The sequence below is a fragment of the Lampris incognitus genome, chromosome 14 (genome assembly GCF_029633865.1).
Source record: "Lampris incognitus isolate fLamInc1 chromosome 14, fLamInc1.hap2, whole genome shotgun sequence".
In the NCBI taxonomy this organism is placed as follows: Eukaryota; Metazoa; Chordata; class Actinopteri; order Lampriformes; family Lampridae; genus Lampris; species Lampris incognitus.
The window spans coordinates 9697985-9718885 of NC_079224.1; the positions used below are offsets into that span (position 1 = coordinate 9697985).

General features: G+C 43.3%; 1 protein-coding gene across 1 annotated transcript; it reads right to left on the reverse strand.

Moving 5' to 3' along the window:
- Positions 1-2822: 2822 nt before the first annotated feature.
- Positions 2823-19501, reverse strand: LOC130123924 (gastrula zinc finger protein XlCGF57.1-like). The gene is made up of 6 exons (XM_056293254.1): positions 19344-19501; positions 15260-15423; positions 8332-8640; positions 8009-8127; positions 6866-7867; positions 2823-2922 (listed from the first exon to the last, which is right to left on the reverse strand). The coding sequence occupies exons 1-5, from the start codon at positions 19499-19501 to the stop codon at positions 6875-6877; spliced, it is 1743 nt and encodes a 580-aa protein (XP_056149229.1). The 3' UTR covers positions 2823-2922; positions 6866-6874.
- Between the last annotated feature and the right edge of the window lie 1400 nt (positions 19502-20901).

The following is a 20901-nucleotide window of genomic DNA, read 5'->3' on the forward strand; positions in this document are numbered from 1 at the left end:
ACCCGTGAACAGTGTGTAAATCTTTCACCCCTTGTTCAGGATCATGTTTCAATTCTGGTATTTCAGCATCGTTGCTAGCGATATATGCACAGCATTCAGTGGAGATCACCTTACATACACCACCCTGTGAGGCTAACAGAAGATCCAGCACCATACTATTTCCGGTTGCTACACATCCAACATCATCTAAGTGTCTCAGCGTGGCGGCAGCTGTAGAGATGTTCATGAGACGTTCTAACACAGTAGAGAGGGACTTCATCTCTTCCTGAGCTGCACATACACCATGCAAGGGTATCAGCATGCCAAATGTGCGCTGAGCAGTTGATAAGGCACGTTTAGCTTTGCGATGGAGCGATGACAATTCTGATGCTGACGCCTGTCTGATTAAGGGTACCAGAAGTGCCAAGTAACACCGACTGTGGGTTTCTTTCGGGAAACAGCTATAAGCCTGATCACCACAAATCAGATAGACCTTTTCAGGCAGTGGGGGTTGCTTACTGAATGTTATCTTTACTGTCCTAGAGAGTAGCGTCTGATGTGGTTTCATAACTGGGATCCTATACACACAAAGAAACATCAGGCAGGGCATGCCCACACAGAGTAGGCCAAGTAAATGAACAGTTGTGAGTCAAAGACTTAGTATAAAATATAGGCCTAGAGCAGTTATATACAGTAAACCCTAAAAATGCCAGCTGTATTTCCACTTTCCATGGGGCTGAATACACCCCGGCTACAATATGATAGGAATATTCTGATTCAGTTATAGGCTTACATTCTATATCGTTACTGCAATTAGTGGACACGGCCAGAAACTCTACACTATACTGAAGCACTGCATGTATTGTTGATTCATATTGTAGCGAATTCGGGGGGCAACGCAAGCACAGAAACTGCAGCGGCCGGGAGGCGAACCCATATCGCCCGCACCGCAGGGGACATCGCTAGCCGCTCGACTAAAGCGTCAGACCCGCCAGCCAACGGCCAGCGTGTCTACTTATCCATGGACGTTACACTACCACCCCCCCCCCCTCCCCTCCCCTCCCCTCCCCCCTCCCCCCTCCTTCGAGAAGCGCGTCCCCGCGTTTAAGCATATCAGCTCCTTCACGCCTCAGGGCGCATACGCTTCCGATGGCCTTACGGTCTCACCATCCCACTTCTGACACCAATGTAGCGAATTCGGGGGACAACGCAACCACAGCAACTGCCGCGGCCGGGAAGCGAACGTGTCTTAGACCCGTTAGTCGAGCGGTTAGCGATGTCTCCTGCGGTGCGGGCGGTACGGGTTCGCTTCCCGGCCGCGGCAGTTCCTGTGGTTGCGTTGTCCCCCAAATTTCCTACAATATTTAGATACCTTCCACAATACTGCGTGGTTCAACTCAGACGGCCTGTAACCTTTACTTATTTCAGACAAGATTACATCTACCTCACTATCGGGCAGACCATAATGAATAAGCCCTGAGACATAACAGACTGAGGAGGTGTCAAATAGGTTAAGACTGAATACCTTAAGGTCCGCTGTAGACAATGGTACTGGAACTACCATAGGCAGTGGTGGATCTAGAGATTTTTTCCTGGGGTGGCAAAGGGGTGGCAAGACTGTGTCCCAGAGGTGGCAGCTGCCACCCCTCGCCGCCCTGTAGATCCGCGCCTGTGAGGGGGAGGGGAGGATTCTAAATCGGCGACTTCTGTTTGAGATGAGTTTGGTGCGGGTCTCATTGACCTTCACCATGCATGTACATAAAATATACTTTAAAAACATATTATCTGAATTATAAATGGGGTGGCAACAGGGGTGGCAAGACTGTGTCCCAGACGTGGCAGCTGCCACCCCTTGCCACCCTGTAGATCCGCCACTGATCATAGGTGATTGAGACGATGCAGGTAATTGTTGACAAATCCAACAATTAGCAAAGTTTAGAGGTGGCCCATTCTTTCATCCTCGTTATAGCCAGATTTCCCCCTGTAGGTATCAAAGCATCTTACACGTATTAGAGGGGTTTCAAAAGTCTGAGTGCCTACTGTGGGGTTAGCAATGTCTTTACATATCCGTGATTGATACCCTGGTGGCCAAGCTGCATCTATATGGCATGCGAGTTTTCCATCTTTTTGGTACCAGACTGCAGACAGTTTCAAGCCCTCAGCTGTTGGTTGGTCTGTAACCGGCACTTCGCAGTATCCTGTTCCGCATGTTGTGACGCGATAGTGATTGTTGCTTATCCATGACCAGTAAACCTTGTTCGGCGAGGGTAAACTGTAGGATTAATGGTTAGTAAACAGCTATCTCTATCACACGTATCTTTCCTGCACAAAAAACCCCATTAATCTCCTGTCATCTGTACGTCTAGCTATTTGGCCATGGTGGGGGTAAAAGGGGTCGCTGTTACCACATTATCTTGTGGGGAATCAAAAACACATAATATGGGACCGACAATCACAATAGTTATTATTGCAAAACAACAAATCTTCCCCTGAGACTAAATCCAATTCTCTTAAAAGGATGTCAGGGCCTGCTTTCAGGTACTGGCCTCATCGTTACAAAGTACCTCCATAGTGCCCTACTGTTACCAGGCTCCATTATATAAAGAATGCTTTTCCCTATAGCGTAGCAACCATTGGTTCTCGGTAGGTTTTTAAACCTCAGTGAGAGCTGGCCACATCCACTTCTCTTCCTCGTTTGTGAGCGGAGCGGGTCTCTCACCCTGGACCTCCGTCTCCAGTGGTGGCACCTTCTTGCAGTGGCTGGCATGTGTCCAGCTGACTCTCCCCTCCACCTTCACCTACAGTGTGGTCAAGCACACTTGGTGGGGCCCCGCCCACAGGAGCTTCCTCCGGTGTTTGCTTTTTAGATCCTTTATCAGCACCCAATCTCCTGGCTTCAGGTTGTGCAGCTGACCCCATTGGCTGTGGAAGTGCCGATATCACCTGCATGTGAATAGAATCAGCATTTTGTTTAGTTGCATACAATAGTTAAGCATTACATCCTCTATGAGGTCTGAGCTGAGGACCCACCTTTGCGGGGGAAGGGCTATTCCAGTAATCACGGGTCTGGCTGTGAGGATTTCAAAAGGTGACAGACCTTTTGTAGCCCTTCCTCTTGCGCTCATGGCCATCGGTACTAATGGTAGTGCTTTTATCCATGCGAGTCCTGTCTCGTCACAACATTTGAGCAGTTTATTTTTAATCACCCTATTTTCTCTCTCAACTGCTCCATCACTCTGTGGGTGATAGGCACAATGTTGCCTCAGATTAATACTAATATTAATCTCACATTTTCATTATTATTAATAATAAATTAATAATAATGAAATAATAATAATGAAAGTTGTTTAATATCACTATTCAGTTTAATATCACTATTCACAAAGTGAGTTCCCTCATCACTGCTGATCTTCTGTGGCATTTCCCCATCTGGGAATCATCTCTCTTACTAGCACCGTTGCTACTGTGGAGGCATCTGCCTTTCCTGTAGGGAAAACTTCAACCCACTTAGAAAACACGTCAACAATCACAAGACAATATTTCTTCCCTCACATGGTGTTAGTTCAATGACATACATCTGCAGTTGATCAAACGGTCGGTCAGGGGGAGAATGGCTCAAGTCTTGTGTGGTTTGCCCTCTTGCGGCACTGTTTTTCAAACAAATTAAACATTTTGAACAAAAATGTTGAAAAGTCTCTTGTAAACCAGTATTTGTTTACTGCATCTACCATCCCCCTTTTGACACATGGTCCTTCCCATGTGCCAATTTTACATAATAAGGAACAAAAACAAACGCTTAGACAGGCAAGTGTGCCAAAATCATGTACAACTTCAAACGCATATCTGCAATCAGTGTCAATGACTTTACTTGCACTAGTTTGCAAGCCCGGGTTAATGCAATCAGTTCAACTGCCTGTGCAGACAAATGACCTGGGAGGCGTGCACTTTCAATGTCATGATCATCCACTATTGCATATCCAACTTCATTTTACCCTGAGATTGGATTTTTTCAAGCAGATCAATCAACATACCATACATAGAGTTGATGAGAGGTGTTTCCTTTAAAATCCACTGTCAGGGTGCATACTTGCGCTATCGTGGCCAAACAATCATGAGGTTCCCCATCTTCAGCAGTAGGAAGCAGGGTGGCAGGATTTAGAGTTGTGCAACATTTGACCTCAACATTGACCAAAGATAAAAAAATGTTGTTGTATCTCAACCAGCGTGCTGGGGACAAGTGGGCTGTTTTCTGCTCTAGCAGAGTCGAGGTCACTGAATGAGGTACTAATAGTGTGACTTTTTGATACTCAACTATATCCTGTGATGCAGCAACGGCTCTCTCTGTTGAAGCTATTGCTCTTAGACAGAGAGGCAAGCCCAGTGCTACACTATCTAGTTTTGAGGAAAAATATGCCACTTGTTGCTGCTTTCCCCCATGTTCTTATAACAGAACAGAAGTCATAAAGCCTGCCTTTTCATCCACAGTCTGTGTGAATGGTCTGTCAGGGTCGGGCAGTCCCAACGTGGATGTGGTAGTCAAGGTCTGTTTCAGTCGAATGAAAGCTGCGTGAGCAGCTTCCGTCCATGTCACATTGTCTGTCGGTTTTAATCCATGGCCACGCATAATAGTCAACAGTGGAGCCTCCAGGGATGCGTAATCACAGATCCACTGTCTACAGTAGCCTGCCATCCCCAAAAATGACATCAATTGTTTCTTAGTGAAAGGTTTTGGAATTTTGAGGATGGCTTCCACTCGTTTTGAGCTCAGTGTTTTACCCTTTGTAGAGATCTCATGCCCTAGGAAGATGACTTTTTCCCGAACAAATTGCAATTTACTCAAACTAGCTTTGTGGTCTTGTTCTGCTGGATGTTTTAGCAATGCAATGGTATTTACTTCGCAAGCTTGCTTTGTTGAAGAACAGATCATCAAATCATCGACATACTGTATCAGTGTGCTCCCTGCTGGAAGATCTAAACTCTCCAGACTTGCACGCAAAACCTGAGAGTAGACTGCTGGGGACTCAACATAACTTTGTGGCATCCTGGTCCACATATATGTTTTACCCTGAGAGTTTGGGTGTACTGGAACACTGAAGAACGCATTAGCCAAATCGATTACAGAAAATCACATACTACCAGGTGGAACCTGAGAAAGTATAGTATATGGATTAGGCACAATTGGCCCCCATGTGTGCACTGCTACATTCACCGCTTGTAAATATTGCACGAAACGCAACTCTGCTGGCTGATTCTCTGACCTTATCTTTTTAACTGGAAAGATAGGTGTCCTCACTGGTGAATGAGCACAAGGGATAATGGCTCCTGCCTTCAGTCAATTGTTAAACACTGGTGTTATACCTGCTACTGCTTCCGGTTTGAGCAGATATTGTGCCTGACATTGCTTGTATGTGCCTTTGGGTGTCACATGGAGGGGTTCGGTCCGTTTAACTAACCCCACATCCTAACTATCCTTGGCCCATAAAATGTGTGGCACTTCTTGCAACTCTGGTGAGTCAGTGGTTAACTGGAGGAAATTTCCCCACGCCCTCAAGTTGAATTTACTGCTCTCTAGCTGAAGTATGCCAACATAGTTACATTTCAAAGAGCAGAAGGTTTTTGAGGATTGGAACATTCTCACTATTCATTTGAATGAGTAAAATTTTCATAAAAAGCTTAATATTTTAAAAAGTATAAATATTATAAAAAAAGTTGAATGTAAGCAGAAATTTCCTAAAAAAAGCTGAACATTTTGATAGTTGAATGGTTTCTGTAGCACAAAGTATGCAGAAGTAGTTAGACGCTGGAAAAACGTAAGGGATAAGAAGAATAAAAATAGAATATCAATAGTGTGAATGCTGAATCAGTTATTCACACTAAAAAAAAAAAGGATTTGTTAGAATCGCCTGACAACACTCCAAATAATTTTTGGCTTTAAACATGGAAATGTGAGTGTCCATTGAGAACTGGAGATCCTATCTGTGTCCTTGCAGAGTAAACCCAAACCTAGAGTTATCTACTACATTTGCATCCCCACAAGACTGACGATGGGGGGGGGGTGAGACCTCCATGCAAATGAATGCAATTAGAATTTAGATTAGACCTCATTGGGAGAGAGCATTTCATAATGAGGCTGAACTTGGCTTCGTATTCATCAGCTTCTTACTCGTATGTTTCGTTCCACCTTAAAGGTGACGTTATGTGGCCCATAGGGAGCTCTGTTTAGTCAGATTTCAAAAGATTATTCTATAAGGAATACAGTAAACCTCTTCAGTCAAAAGAAAAAATTAAATAGACTGACTGTCCAGTTTGCATTTTTGGATGGAACATATTTCAGAATGCGGAAAATCTATATTTAAAAGCTCAGACTAACAAAACAAACTCACTTAGCATGGTTCTACCTACTACAAAAATCCCAAAATTTAAGAAATTTTGCTGTAGCATTTCTTTATTAGGACCCTCTGAAAATAGCAGCATGTGTGATTATATGGTCGTAATGCAATGTGATTGTACTTTCCGCTTAATTACTATCGTTTCTCCTCCTTAATATCAAAAAGTATCAACAATCCGACACCATGGTGTCACACTCTGTATAAGTCTGTAGCACCATGACTCCAATGAAATGGAGCTGTGAGGCATAAGTACAGTCTAAGTTCGTTGGTATAAAAATGTCCTTCAATATAAAAGTATTGATCTTGTTGTTGCACACTCGTTTTGGATAATATTGACAAAATGATCATAAAGAGGACCATGTCTTGTTTGTGCAGTTACAACCTTATAATGACTCAATTTAACCCCCTGACATATGTTGCCAATGTAAAATGGTTATAAATCATTAAGATGAACAGTCAGTTAACTTCTTTTTGCAGGGACTTGTGAGGCATCTCACCTGTGTGGGTCATGACATGTCATTTGAGATGACATTTTGAGCTGAAACCATTTCCACAATCGCAGCACCTGAATGGCTTCTCTGCTGTATATGAGTCCTTAGGTGACTTTGTAAACTTGCCTTCTGGGTAAACATTTTCCCACATGTGGTGCATTTGAATGGCTTCTCCCCTGTATGAGTCCTTACGTGCTTTTGTAAACTTGCCATCTGGTTAAACATTTTCCCGCACGTGGTGCATCTGAATGGCTTCTCCCCTGTATGAGTCCTCATGTGCGTTTGTAAATGTGACTTCCGGGTAAACATTTTCCCGCACGTGGTGCATCCGAATGGCTTCTCCCCTGTATGAATCCTTACGTGCGATCGTAAACTTGACTTCTGTGTAAACATTTTCCCGCATGTGGTGCATCTGAATGGCTTCTCCCCTGTATGAGTTCTTGCGTGCTTTTGAAAATTGGACTTACGGGTAAACATTTTCCCACACGTGGTGCATCTGAATGGCTTCTCCCCTGTATGAGTCCTAAGGTGAATTTGTGAATTTGATTTGTGGGTAAACATTTTCCCGCATGTGGTGCATCTGAATGGCTTCTCCCCTGTATGAGTCCTTATGTGCCCTTGTAAATTTGACTTCTTGGTAAACATTTTCCCACATGTGGTGCATCTGAATGGCTTTTCCCCTGTATGAGTACTTAAGTGCACTTGCAATTCTGACTTCCAGATGAACATTTTCCCGCATGTACTGCATCTATGTGGCTTCTCCCCTGTATGAGTCCTTACGTGCCTTTGAAAACTTGACTCATGGGGAAACATTTTCCCGCATGTAGTGCATCTGAATGGCTTCTCCCCTGTATGAGTCCTTATGTGCACTTGTAAATGTGACTTCTGGGTAAACATTTTCCCGCATGCAGTGCATCTGAATGGCTTCTCCCCTGTATGAGTTCTTCCGTGCCTTTGAAAACTTGACTTCTGGGTAAACATTTTCCCGCACGTGGTGCATCTGAATGGCTTCTCACCTGTATGAGTCCTTATGTGCCTTTGAAAACTTGACTCATGGGGAAACATCTTCCCGCAAGTGGTGCATCTGAATTGCTTCTCCCCTGTATGAGTCCTTATGTGCCTTTGAAAACTTGACTTCCAGGTAAACACTTTCCCACATGTGTTGCACCTGAATGGCTTCTCCCCTGCATGAGTCCTTATATGTCTCTCCATGTTATGCTTCCAGGTAAACTCTCTCCCACAAGTGGTGCATTTGAAAGGCTTTTCCCCTGTGTGAAATGTCATGTGAATTTTGAAAATTTTCAAATTATAAAGCACTTTCCCACAAATCTTGCACTTGTTGTAGGGCTTTTTGTGAGGTTTCAGCCTTGCTTTCTGAGTTGAAGCCACTTCCTCACAGTTTTGGCGACTGCAAGTATGTTCAGCTTCACTCTTAGTTACATGACAGCAGTTAGAGAGGGTATGGTCGTCACTTGTTGGTTCTGATATTAAAAAGTTGTCTTCTTTGACATCCAGTTGTAGCAGTTCAAATGAGGTGACAGCTGGGGGCTCTGTGTCTCCCTCTGTCTGGGTTTGGTAAAGTTGCAAGGGCAGAGGCTGATCTTTACCATCATCATTTCCATCACAAAGAGGGGTAAATATGGACTCAGAGGTATCTGCTACCTTCTGCAATGGAATTTGGTCTTCCTGTGGACTGATCCAGAGTTCCTGTTGTTCCTCCTTGGCCAGACTGGGGCTCCTCTCCTGCTCACGAGGCTGCTGTTTCGATAACTGTACATAGTCTGGATAGAGGGAAAAACAATTTCAATGCTGTTATTTGCATCAACAGAAGTAGGTTAAATTTAATTCAAGATACCTATTCAAGTTTGGCCATAGAGGCACATGTTGTTTACATATCTTAGGTAAACCTACACTAGGTGTAGCTTCCCCCTATTGACAGAATATTTACTGCAGATTATACCCAGGGGAAGCTATACCTAATCTGTATAGTTCACCTAAAATACAGAAACAGGAAGTACCATTACAGCCTACTGTGTGTATGATTAACTCAGTGACCTATAACATCTCTAAGTTTCTTGCATCTATTCTTAACTTGTTGGTAGGCAGTAATGAAGATCACATTCAGAACACTTTGGATTTTGTGGATAAGGTGAGGGACATCATTATGGAGGAGGATGAAACGATGGTGTCTTATGATGATAAGTCTCTCCTCATGTGCGTTGCTGTTGATTATGCAGTGCAGGTAGTCCATATAATATTACAAAATGACCCCACCCTTAGCAATAGGACCACCCTTAACACTGATCAAGTGTGTCTGCTCCTGAACCTGTCTTCAGTCCACATACTTCACATACATGATGGGGCAGTACTATAGGCAGAGGCATGGGTGTGCTATGGGTTCCCCAGTCTCACCTGCAGTGGCCAATTTGTACATTGAGTAAACGGAAAGGAGGGCTCTGATGTCATATCCAGGGACACCACATAGCCATTGGTTCAGATTTATGGATGACACCTGGGTTAAAGTTAAATCTCAGGATGTACCACATTTCATCGATCACATTAACTCTGTGGACAACCATATCAAGTTTATCTTCATCTTCATCTTTATGTCAGATCCCATTAATCACTGCCTCAGCAGCGACTGAGACAGTGATTAATGGGGATCTGAAATAAAGGGGTCTAACAATACAATAGTTAATTTACAAGTCAACAAGCAAAAACATGACATTTATCAATACAACAGCAATAACGAGACACATCATACAAAACTAAACGTATCAAACAGCTTTGAGTACTACGGGAAATTCTCTATATGCATCATACCCAATTAGAAAAAAACCCAAAAACAATTCCCATAAATGAGAAAATAGATTAATTACAATAAAATTAATAATATATTAAAATGATTAAAATGAAGCAGACATAACTCATAACAGAATACAGTAAACAGACATAAAAAAAATAAACCTAATCTAAAACAATCTCTTTCTGCATTACATATTCTCAGCTTCTTCTTGAATCCAACTCTGCTGGTAACTGAAACCAAATGTTGCGGAAGTCCATTCCAGTAGGTAATTGCCCTGTACATTACAGTTTTTTTAAGGCATCAGTTCTGGGTTTAGGCAGAGTGAAATGACTCCTCCCAGCATGTCTAGTGCCATAGTCGAGACCATCACTAGTGAGCAATAGCTGAGAGGAGAGGCAAGCAGGTTTGCGTAGCGTATAAATGTTTTTCATAAATAGTATCAGGCTACAAGCTAATCTCTCATGTTTCTATCTGAGCAAGGCAGAGCGAGTCTCGCAGCTCTATTTTGGGTAAGCTGGATTTTATTTAATTCTTGTTTAGATGCATTTGACCAGATGGCTGGGCAGTAGTCAAGATGTGACAAGACTAGGGACTTTATGACTTATGACTTGCTTAGTAGTTGTGTTAGTTAGAAAGTAGGCACTCCTTCTAATGATTGAAATACTTCTGCTCATTTTTGTTACAATATTATTTATGTGAGTAGCCCAACAGAGTGTTTCATCTGTTGTATACCCCAGCACCTTGCAAAAAAATACACAGTCTGTGTTCCTTTCTTTGAGCAAATAAGACATTTCGTTTTGGATATTACATTACATTACATTACAGTCATTTAGCCGACGCTTTTATCCAAAGCGACTTACAATAAGTGCATTTAACGCTTGACCATGGCCTGGAAATAGGAAGGCGCTGTTCCTTTCACTGCCCTGTAGGCTAGCACCAGTCTTAAACTGGATGCGAGCAGCTACTGGGAGCCAGTGTAGGGACATGAGAAGGGGAGTTGTGTGGGAGAACTTAGGGCGGTTGAACACCAGACGAGCTGCAGCTTTCTGAACAAGCTCCAGAGGTCTGATGGCCGACGCCAGGCCGCCGGCAAGGAGGGAGTTGCCGTAGTCCAGCTGGGAGATGACCAGAGCCTGGACGGTCATATATTCAGTTTTAGCTTATTTTCAGTGACCCCAATTAGAAATCTGCATTAACTCATCTTGAAGTAGACTGCTGGCATTCTTTGTGGAAGCATATATTGTAATGTCATCTGCGTAAATTGCTGTGTGAGCAGCTTTTAAAATATGTGGCATACTGTTTACAAATATTGATTATAGTAGAGGTCCAAGACAACTTCCTTTAATGAGGAACACTGCATTGTAGCGCGGTGTTCCTCATTAATTCTTGACAAAGTTCCTTCAAACATGACACATTGTTGTCTGTTGAATAGGTAACTTTTCATCCAGACAATAGCTGAGAGTTTGAAGTCATACGCAGCTAGTTTTATAAGTAGCAGTTCATGGTCTATTATGATATCAAAAGCTGTGCTAAAATCCAACAGCACTGTTCCAACTAATAATTTACTGTCAATTTGTTTTAGGCAATCATCTGTCAATTGTGTAAGAGCTGTGCATGTTGAATAGCCAGTTTCATAAGCATGTTGAAGGTCAGAATTGATGCCATTAATAGAGAAGTAATTTTGAATTTGCTTAAATACAATTGTTTCCATAAGTTTGCTCAATACAAGTAAAAAACTGATTGGCCTACTGTTTGGTCCAGTGAATGATTCTTTTCTATTTTTCAGTAGAGGAGTGACCTTAGCTACCTTCCATACTTGAGGAAAAATTCCTTCATTAAAACTTAAATTGAAAATATGACATATAGGACTAGCCACAACTGCAGCTGACAGCTTTAAGAGTCTACTGTCTAGATTGTCATGACCACAGGGTTTGTCGCATTTTAATTCGGACAATAGCTTTTCAATTTCCAAGATATTAGTGACCGAAAATTCAAATTCAAATTTTTTGTTCTGCATGATTTTTTTTATAATTGAATCAGACAATTTACCATTTACAGGCTGCATGTTATTTCTTATAGTATTTACTTTATTTATGACGTACTTGTTGAAATAATTTGTAATTTCTAGGGGCTTGGTGATGAAGCCATCATCTGATTCAATAAATGATGGCGTTTTGCCCATTTTATTTTTACCCATGATTTGATTGAGAGTACTCCAAAGTTTTTTTACCATCATATTTAATTTCTTCAATTCTAGATTGGTAGTATAGTGTTTTTTCTGTTTATTTAATTGGTCACTTTGTTTCTTAAAGACCGATATGCCAGCCAGTCCTCTGAGTTCCCTGAATCTACAGCAATTCTTTTCAGTTGATCTCTTTCTTTCATGTAGCTTCTCAGGTCAGAGTCAAGCCTAGGTGCTTTAACAGATCTGACGGAGAGTTTTTTTATGGACGCATGTTTGTCAAAGACAGAGGAAGTAATTTCATGAATTCATGGAGGGCAGCTTCAGTATGAGTAGACTCAAAAACACTGTCCCACTGTATGTTGTACAGGTCTTCAATAAATGCATTATCACAGAATATTTTATAGAGTCTTTTATATATAGTTTTAGGCCCCACTTTGGGGACTTTAACTTTTCTTGCCATAGCAATCATGTTGTGATCACTGAATCCAATTGACACTGAAACAACCTTTGAGCATTTATCAGCTGAATTTGTAAAAAGATGATCTATGCAAGTAGAGGATAATACACCTGATTTTGTTGATGTTTATTCTGGTTGGTAGGTTTACCATTTGGGCTAAGTTACATACAGTAGTAATGTCATTAAGCTGTCTTTTCATGGGGCAGTTTTTTGAGAGCCAGCCTATGTGTAGGTCCCCTACAAAATAAACTTCTCTGTCTGGCAGAAACATTCTGAAGCATTGTACCGATTTTTTCAAGATATGCAGCGTCAGAGTTAGGTGGTCTATAGCAGCAGCATACTAGTAATGGCTTGAGATGCGGCAGGTGAACTTGAATCCAGATTGCGACCACTCTTTCCATCCGGCCAGTTAAGATCTTTTCTTATTTTTGTTGGAATGTGTTCCTTTATATAAAAGGCCACTCCTCCAATGTGTCTGTTTCTATCTAGTCGAAGCTAGCTAAGACTAGCTAATGTCAAGTCTCTGGAGGTTAGACAGCCAACGTTAGCAGCCATTGGCAGCCATTGGTAAAAATACCTAATTTTAATCCGTTTTTAGATTTTATGTGCTGGCTATTCCCTCCACTGTACACACACTTGTTCACTGTACGCTTTTTACGTTTTTTAAGAATCAAAATGATGAGTTTTAATGTTAACAACGTGTACAAGTTTTCAATGTTTTTCTATGGGAATGGACCCCCTCAGAGCTTTGTTTGTCTAACCTAGCAACAGTAACATAGGAAAGCGGACCATGGGCAGGACTTGACAAAGGGTCAATTAAGTGATGGTACTACTCAAAGATTCTGTCTAGATTGAAAGAGGCATACACTACGGCTATTCGGTCTCTGTTTACCTCTTCCTTATTGTTGCACAAGCCTTTTGTCACTATATATAATCAAGTAACCTAGAAGGTGTCTCCATTGCAGGTAGAAATATTTTATTAAGCCAACTGGCAGATGACACAGCTTTGTTCTTGAAAAATGCTCTGCAGGTAAAGCCTACAATCCAAATTATTGATGTATTTCTAAAAGCTTCAGGTCTCTGTCTGAATTTATACAAATGTGAGTTATTTGCTTTAAAAAGCTGTGATGTAACCTGTATTGATGATATACCTGTCAAGGAAAAGGTTAATTATTTAGGCATTCTTATAGCCAAGGTTCAACAAGAAAGATACACTCTTAATTTTAGTCCAGTGATGAAAAAAGCGGAAAATAAAAGTTATCACTGGTTACAAAAAGATCTGTCCTTGAAGGGACGTGTCCTCCTATTGAAAGCTGAAGGTATTTCTAGGCTTGTTTATGTTGCATCTTCTCTTTTCCTTGATAATAAAAATGCCAAAAAATGACCAGTTGCTATTTACTTTATTTTATTTTATTTATTTTTGGAAACATCGTATACATTACATTAGAAAATATGTAGTTATCAGTGTTGCAAAAATGGCGATCTTGACTTTTTGGACTTCTCTACCTTGAACAACGTGTTTAAGATTAACAGGTTAAAGTATTTTTTGAAAAATGATTGCTCCATGTGGAACTTCATTCCCAAAGTTGTTTTTAACCACATTGGAGGGCTCCCCTTCCTATTGGTATGCAATTATAAAATAAATAAAATACCAGTTAAACTGTCAAATTTTCACAAACAGGCTTTATTGCCATGGAATTTATATACAAGCACAATTTCTCAACACAACATTATTATATCTGGAACAATGGGGGATATCTTAAATAAAAATAGGAGTATATTTCTGAAGAATTGGTTTGACTGGAACATCTTTTTGATGAGTCAACTGATTACCCCAGAAGGCCATCTTATGAACTACATGAATTCATCTCTCATTTCAATTTTCCTGTCACAATTAAGGCATTTGCTCTGGTAATGGGGGCTATTCCTAATGGTTCTGTCATTTTGTGCATGGGTTGTTTAGTTCAAGAAGATGTTTCTTTGGTTAATCCTGCTGATTCCCCTCGTGGGAAAATGTGTTTCTCACCATCCTGCAAAAATAACAACAAAGCGATTTGCTCTTTGTTTCAGAGTGAGGTTGTCACGAAGCCTTATGTCACTACTTATTGGAACAACTTTACTGAGAATATTCCTTGGTCAAAAGTGTGGTCATTGACTCACAAATACTTTATTAGTAATAAGATAAGAGAGGTTTCCTTTAAAATGTTACATAACTTTTGCCCTGCAAAGCATTTTCTCAAGAAATGTAAGGCCGGTATAAATATAAATAGTTTTTTTGCTCAGCTCATCCAGAAATGGTGCCTCATCTTTTCTGGCATTGTCAACCTTCTAGGACTCTATGGAAAGATGTTTCACAATGTATTAGTGGCTCCTTATATGTGGATTTTGCATTGTTTTATGGTTACATTATTTTCGGATTCTTTGCCTATGACAATAAATTTGAGGAAAGCACATCATAAATCTGTTGATTGTTCTGGTTAAGTTCTATATACATAAGTGCAAGTTTACAAACCAAAGACCAATTTTTATTGGGTTTTTTTTTATAAAGATTTTGAACAGTACATGAAAATGATTAATTCTAGTGCCAATAAAAAGGCTCCAAAAACTGTAATGGCATGTGCCCGCTGTAAAATATGTATGTCAATGAAATGTGATCTTAGCTGTTGTGTTTGTTTTCTTTTCCTTTTTAATTATTATCATTGTTAATTTTTTATTTGGTCTTCCCTCCTGGCATGTTTGTTTGCATTGTAGTCATTCATGTTGTCAAAATGTGACATGTGTACAGTGTGCTGTCAATTAGTGAATAACGGGAAAAAAGAAAAGAAGAAGAAACTACAGCCCAGAGATCTGTGTTAATTCCTGTAGCAAATACACAGTGACGTCACATTGAAAGAAGGAATGCAAGAATGTTTTGATAATGGACGACACACAGGGAAACTTGGTGTTACCAACCTATTCTGTGTAACGTGATCTTGGGCTTCAACACCATGTCCAGCAGTCTCCTCTGTCGCTCTCTCTCGTCCTCATACTCCTCTATCGTCCTCTCGAAAGCTCCTAATATCTCCTCAGCTGCTGCTGTTAGTCGCTCGATGACGAACGATCTCAGAAGGTTTGTTCTGGACATGGTAAACTCAACGGGGAAGGAAAACCAGTTGAATATCAGCGGCACGACGTCGCACGTAGCCGGGTTTCTATCGGCAGGCGGGTGTTTTTTCTTCTTCTTCTTCTTCTTCTTCTTCTTCTTCTGCTTCTCCTTCTTCTTGATGTTTATTGGCGGTTGGCAAACAACGAATTGGTGCATTACCGCCATTAACTGGTATGGAGTGTGGGTCAGAATGTCTATAGTTGCACTACCCCCCCAATAAACAAACAAACAAACAAACTAACTAAAATCTTCTCAATTAAATTAGTTATAAGATTTCATAACACTCAGTTGAATTCTTCTGTAGAATATCTACTGAATCAAATTGTACTTTTCTTGAGATTTTGAGTCACACACCTTCGTTCTGCCTCATATTTCTGGCAATACATCATAACATGCTCTATTGTTTCTTCTTGCCCACAGTAGTCACATCTATTTTGTTTGCCTATTTGGAAAGGTGTACTGTTTAGTCCAGTGTGTCCAAATCTGGGTCTTGAAATTATTGTCTCATCTCTCCTGTTCCTTCCTGCACACCTCATTTCTTCCACTTTCCTCTGAACTGTGTAAAACCGTCATTCATTTACCTTTATTTAACCAGGTTAGTCCCATTGAGATTAAAATCTCTATCTATCTCTATCTCTAATCTCTATCGTCCTTTCCTCTCCTCCTCCCATTGCTTTTGCCACCTTTCCTTCAATCCGTGTTTAATAATGCTCTTTATTTCTGTCTTGCTTAAAGTAACTACCAAATCAATGTGAGTATGTTTTGTAGCCTTCTTTGCAACCTTATCTGCTATTTCCTTTCCCTTAATGCCAATGTGTGCCGGTAACCTTAGAAACGATACTGTAAGGCCCAACATTTGAATTCTATATAATGTTTGTTGTACCTCTAATATTAAAATCTCTGGTCTGCTGTCTGACTGATTCTATTGTAAACTGGCTAGTGATGAACTTGAGTCTGAACAAATACTTGCTCTCAATTCTCTTATTTCCTCTACCCACTGCACTGCTAACAATATTGCAAGCATTTCTGCGGCGTGTACGGATATTTCCTCATTGATCCTTTTCCCTACTTTAATATGAAATTCTGGAACAATAAATGCTACTCCTACTTTATTTACTGAACTCTTCGAGATGCATCTGTATACATCTGGATGTAACTGTGGTAATTATCAGTATAATCTGTATGCTGTGTGAATCATAATGAAACTCTTTATCTTTATTCTTCTTTTCTAATAATGTGAAATCTACTGTGGCATCTGGAAGTATCCAAGGTGGTATTGCTGGCAAAGGTACTGTTGGATTAATGTTTAACTGGTCTACTTCAAGTTCTATTGCTTTCTGTGCCTTTGTCCATCCAAAGCTTTTTGTTTCCCTCCTCTCCTTCTCCCAACAAGGGATTAAAGTGTCTAGTGCTAGATGATCCTGACTATGGTCCTGTAAATTAACCCAGTAGTTCAAGGACAGCTGTATCCTTCTCATTTCTAGTGGTATGTCTCCAATTTCCACCTGTAATGCTGCTGTTGGGGTTGTTTTAAATGCACCTGTGCATAATCTCAAAGCCTGATACTGTATCTTATCCCATTTCTTTAGAGAAGTGTTTGCTGCTGACCCGTACACCACACAACCAAAATCTAATACTGACCGAATTACACCACTGTATATGGCCTCCAAAGCAGTTCTACCTGCCCCCCATTCACCTCCAACTAAATATCTCATTACATTTAGTACCTTCTTACATTTGTCCGCTACTTTCTGAATATGTATAAGCCATGTAATTCTTTCATCGAACCATATCCCTAAAAACTTACTGTTTCACTCGTTACAATTCTTGATTATATAATTTTAGTTTTACTTCATTATTAATTATTTTCCTTTTAAAGAACATTGTCTTTGTCTTATCAACTGACAATTTAAAACCCTATTTATATGGCCATGCTTCTACTTTCATAATAGCCCCCTGCAGTCTCTTTATAATGAATTCCACATTTCTTCCCCTCTTCCAAATCGCTCCATCATCTGCAAAAAGCAAAAGGCCCATCTCATTCTTCATTCCTATAAATACACCATTTACCATTATGGAAAATAATAAAGGTCTCAATACGCTTCCTTGAGGTGTTCCACTTTCAACAACAAAATTTGCTGGATATTTCTTTTCTATTCTAACTTGTATTGATCTTCCTTGGAAAAAGTCCTTAATCCATCTATATATTTTACCTTTGATACACAATTTACAAAGTCTGATTAATAATCCTTTCCCCCTACATTATATCATATATCATATGCCTTCACTATATCAAAAAAAGACAGCCACTACACTTTCTTTGTTTATCTGTGCTTTTCTAATTTCATGTTCTAAACATACAGCTGGATCCATGGTATTTCTTCCTCTCCTGAAGCCACTCTTGTATTTAGATATATTGTGGGAGTGCAAGAATGAGGAGACGGAGAGATCGAGTCGAGTCAATTCCTTTACTCGCCACACAAAATGAGACCGATACAGCACAATCTCTCGTGGCAACCAGCTAACCGCTAGGCTGCTGCAAACAGGGCTCCTCCCCAGAAACTCTAAGCAGTGACTACGTTAGCACTCTGTATGTCTGCCTTAAACGAGCAGCAGCCCCTGGTGAATCTACCCTCAATTGTGTATCACCACACAGGCCCCCCCAGAATTCACCATCACGAAAAAATGCAACACAAAAGTACTCAGTTAAACACAAACAGCCAACAGGTGAACAGTTCTCAGTGAAACAGTTAACATCTCGGGGGGCGGACCAGGCAGCCAAAATGGCTGCGCTGAATGGGTATGGGGGCGGGGGCAGGGGACGGGCCGGAGCCTGGGCAGGGGCCGAGGCTGGGCCAGGGGCCTGAGAAGGTGGGCGTCCACGCCACGAGGGCAGGGCCAGTTCGACTGGCTCACCCAGGTCCAAATGGGCAGGCTTGAGACAGTCCACCAAGACCCGCTCCGGCTTGCCCCCCATGTCCACCACAAAGCTCTGAGGCCCAGCTTCCAGGACGCGGAAGGGCCTGTTGCAGGGGGGCGGCAGGGGGGTACTGTGGCTGTCGTGGTGGATGAAGACGTACCTGGTTGACAGCAGATCCTTGGGGACGTAGGACTGAGGGAGGCAGTGGTGAGATATAGGGATTGGAGCGAAAGCATTGGCACTGTCCCGGGCCACAGCCTGATGAAAAACTGCAGACCAGGGGGCCACAGCGACCGGGAGAAACTCACCCGCGACACACAGCGGCTGGCCGTAAACCAGCTCGGCAGACGAGGACTGGAGGTCTTCCTTGGGGGAAGAGCGAAGGCCGAGCATGACCAAAGGGTGACGATCGACCAAGTTGCTGTCCGTGAGGCTGGCACGAAGAGCGGCCTTCATAGACCGATGAAACCACTCACAAAGTCCGTTGACCTGTGGGTTGCACGCTGTGGTGCAGTGGAGATTCACCCCCAGCCCCTCCGCGACTGCAGTCCAGAGCTCCGACGTGAACTGAGGGCCCCTGTCATAGGTGAGGTGAAAACGGGCCACCCAGGACCCGATGAACGCCTGGGCCACCTCAATAGACATGGTCGATGACAGGGGAACAGCTTCCGGCCACCTGGTGGTCCTGTTCAACATGGTGAGAAGGTGAGTGAACCCGTGGGAGGGGGGCAGGGAGCCCACCAGGTCCACATTCACATGGTCAAAACGCCTCTCGGGCACCAGGAATGGCGCCAAGGGGGCTTTGGTATGACGGTGTACTTTGGAACGCTGGCACGCCACGCAGGAGTCAGCCCAGGCCTTGACGTCCTTCCTGAGGCCGGGCCAGACAAACTTGGCCCCCACCAGCTTAGTGGACGCCTTAGTGGACACCCGGGTGGGAAAGGCCATGGATAACGTCAAAAACACAGTGCCGCCAGGCGGTGAGCACCATGGGGCAGGGCTGGCCCGTGTAAACGTCGCAGAGGAGTGTGGCGTTGGCACTGTCAAACACCACATCCTTCAACCGCAGCCCCGTAGCGGCCGTCTGATAGGACTGGATGTCCGTGTCAGCGGCTTGGTCTGCAGCCATGGCAGCGTAATCGAGTCCCAAGTGAACGGACCCTGCCACCGCCCGGGAGAGGCAGTCAGCGACCACGTTGTCCTTGCCAGCCACGTGCCGGATGTCCGTGGTAAACTCCGAGATGGCAGAGAGCTAACGCTGCTGGCGCCCGGACCACTGCTCGGAGGTCTTGGCCGTGGCAACTGTCAGTGGCTTGTGGGCGACGAAGGTAGTGAAACAGCGGCCTTCCAACAGGAACCTGGAGTGTCGGGAGGTATGGAAGAGACCTAGGAGCTCCCGATCGAAGGTGCTGTACTTCCACTTGTTGTCCTTAAGCTGTTTGCTAAAGAAGGCAAGGGGCTGTCAGGCGCCGCCCAACCACTGCTCACACACCGCCCTGACCGCATAGTCAGAGGCGTCGGTCGTGAGGGCAATCGGGGCAGTGGGGGATTGGTGCTCCAGCAACACGGCATTGGCCAGCGCAGCCTTGGCGTCGTCGAAAGCTTTGTCCATACCCGGGGACCAGTGTACCTCGCCCTTGGCTTCCTTGCCCCGCAGGGCCTCGTACAAGGGCCGCATGTGGTGAGCTGCATGGGGAATGAACCTGTTATAAAAGTTCACCATGCCCAACAACTCCTGCAGGGACTTCACAGTGCGGGGGCATGGAAAACTGGTGACGGTGTCCACTCTGGCAGGAAGTGGAACAGCTCCTTGTGGGGAGATGCGGTGGCCGAGGAAGTCGATGGACGACAGGCCAAACTGGCACTTGGCTGGGTTGTCTATGAGTCCATGCACACTGAGCCGCTCGAACAACTGCCGGAGCTGCGTCAGGTGCTCATCCGCGCATGCACTGGCCACGAGAACGTAATCGAAGTAAACAAACAAGAACGGCATATCCCATAGCACAGAGTCCATCAGCCGCTGGAACGTCTGCACTGCCCCCTTGAGACCAAAGGGCATCCGCAGGAACTCTTAGAGTCTAAATGGCGTGATGACCGCTGTCTTGGGAACGTCCCAAGGGTGGACCGGTACCTAGTGGTAGCCCCGCACCAAATCTACTTTGGAAAAGATGGTGGCCTCCGCCAGGTGGGCGGAGAAGTCCTGTATGTGCGGGACGGGGTACCGGTCAGGGGTTGTGGCGTTGTTCAGGCGACGAAAATTGCCGTCAGCCTTAGAAACCATGTGCATGGGGGAGGCCCACGGGCTGTCCGAGCGGCGCACAATGCCGAGGCGTTCCATGGTGGCAAACTCCTCCCTGGCGATCGCGAGCTTAGCAGAGTCGAGGCGCCGAGCACGTGCGTAGACCAGGAGGCCGTCGGTGGCAATATGGTGCTCCATGTCGTGCTTGGCCACCGCTGACTAGAACGTAGGTGTGGTGAGGTCAGGAAACTCTGTGAGCAGTCGTTGATACGTGTCTCCGGCGGCGAGCA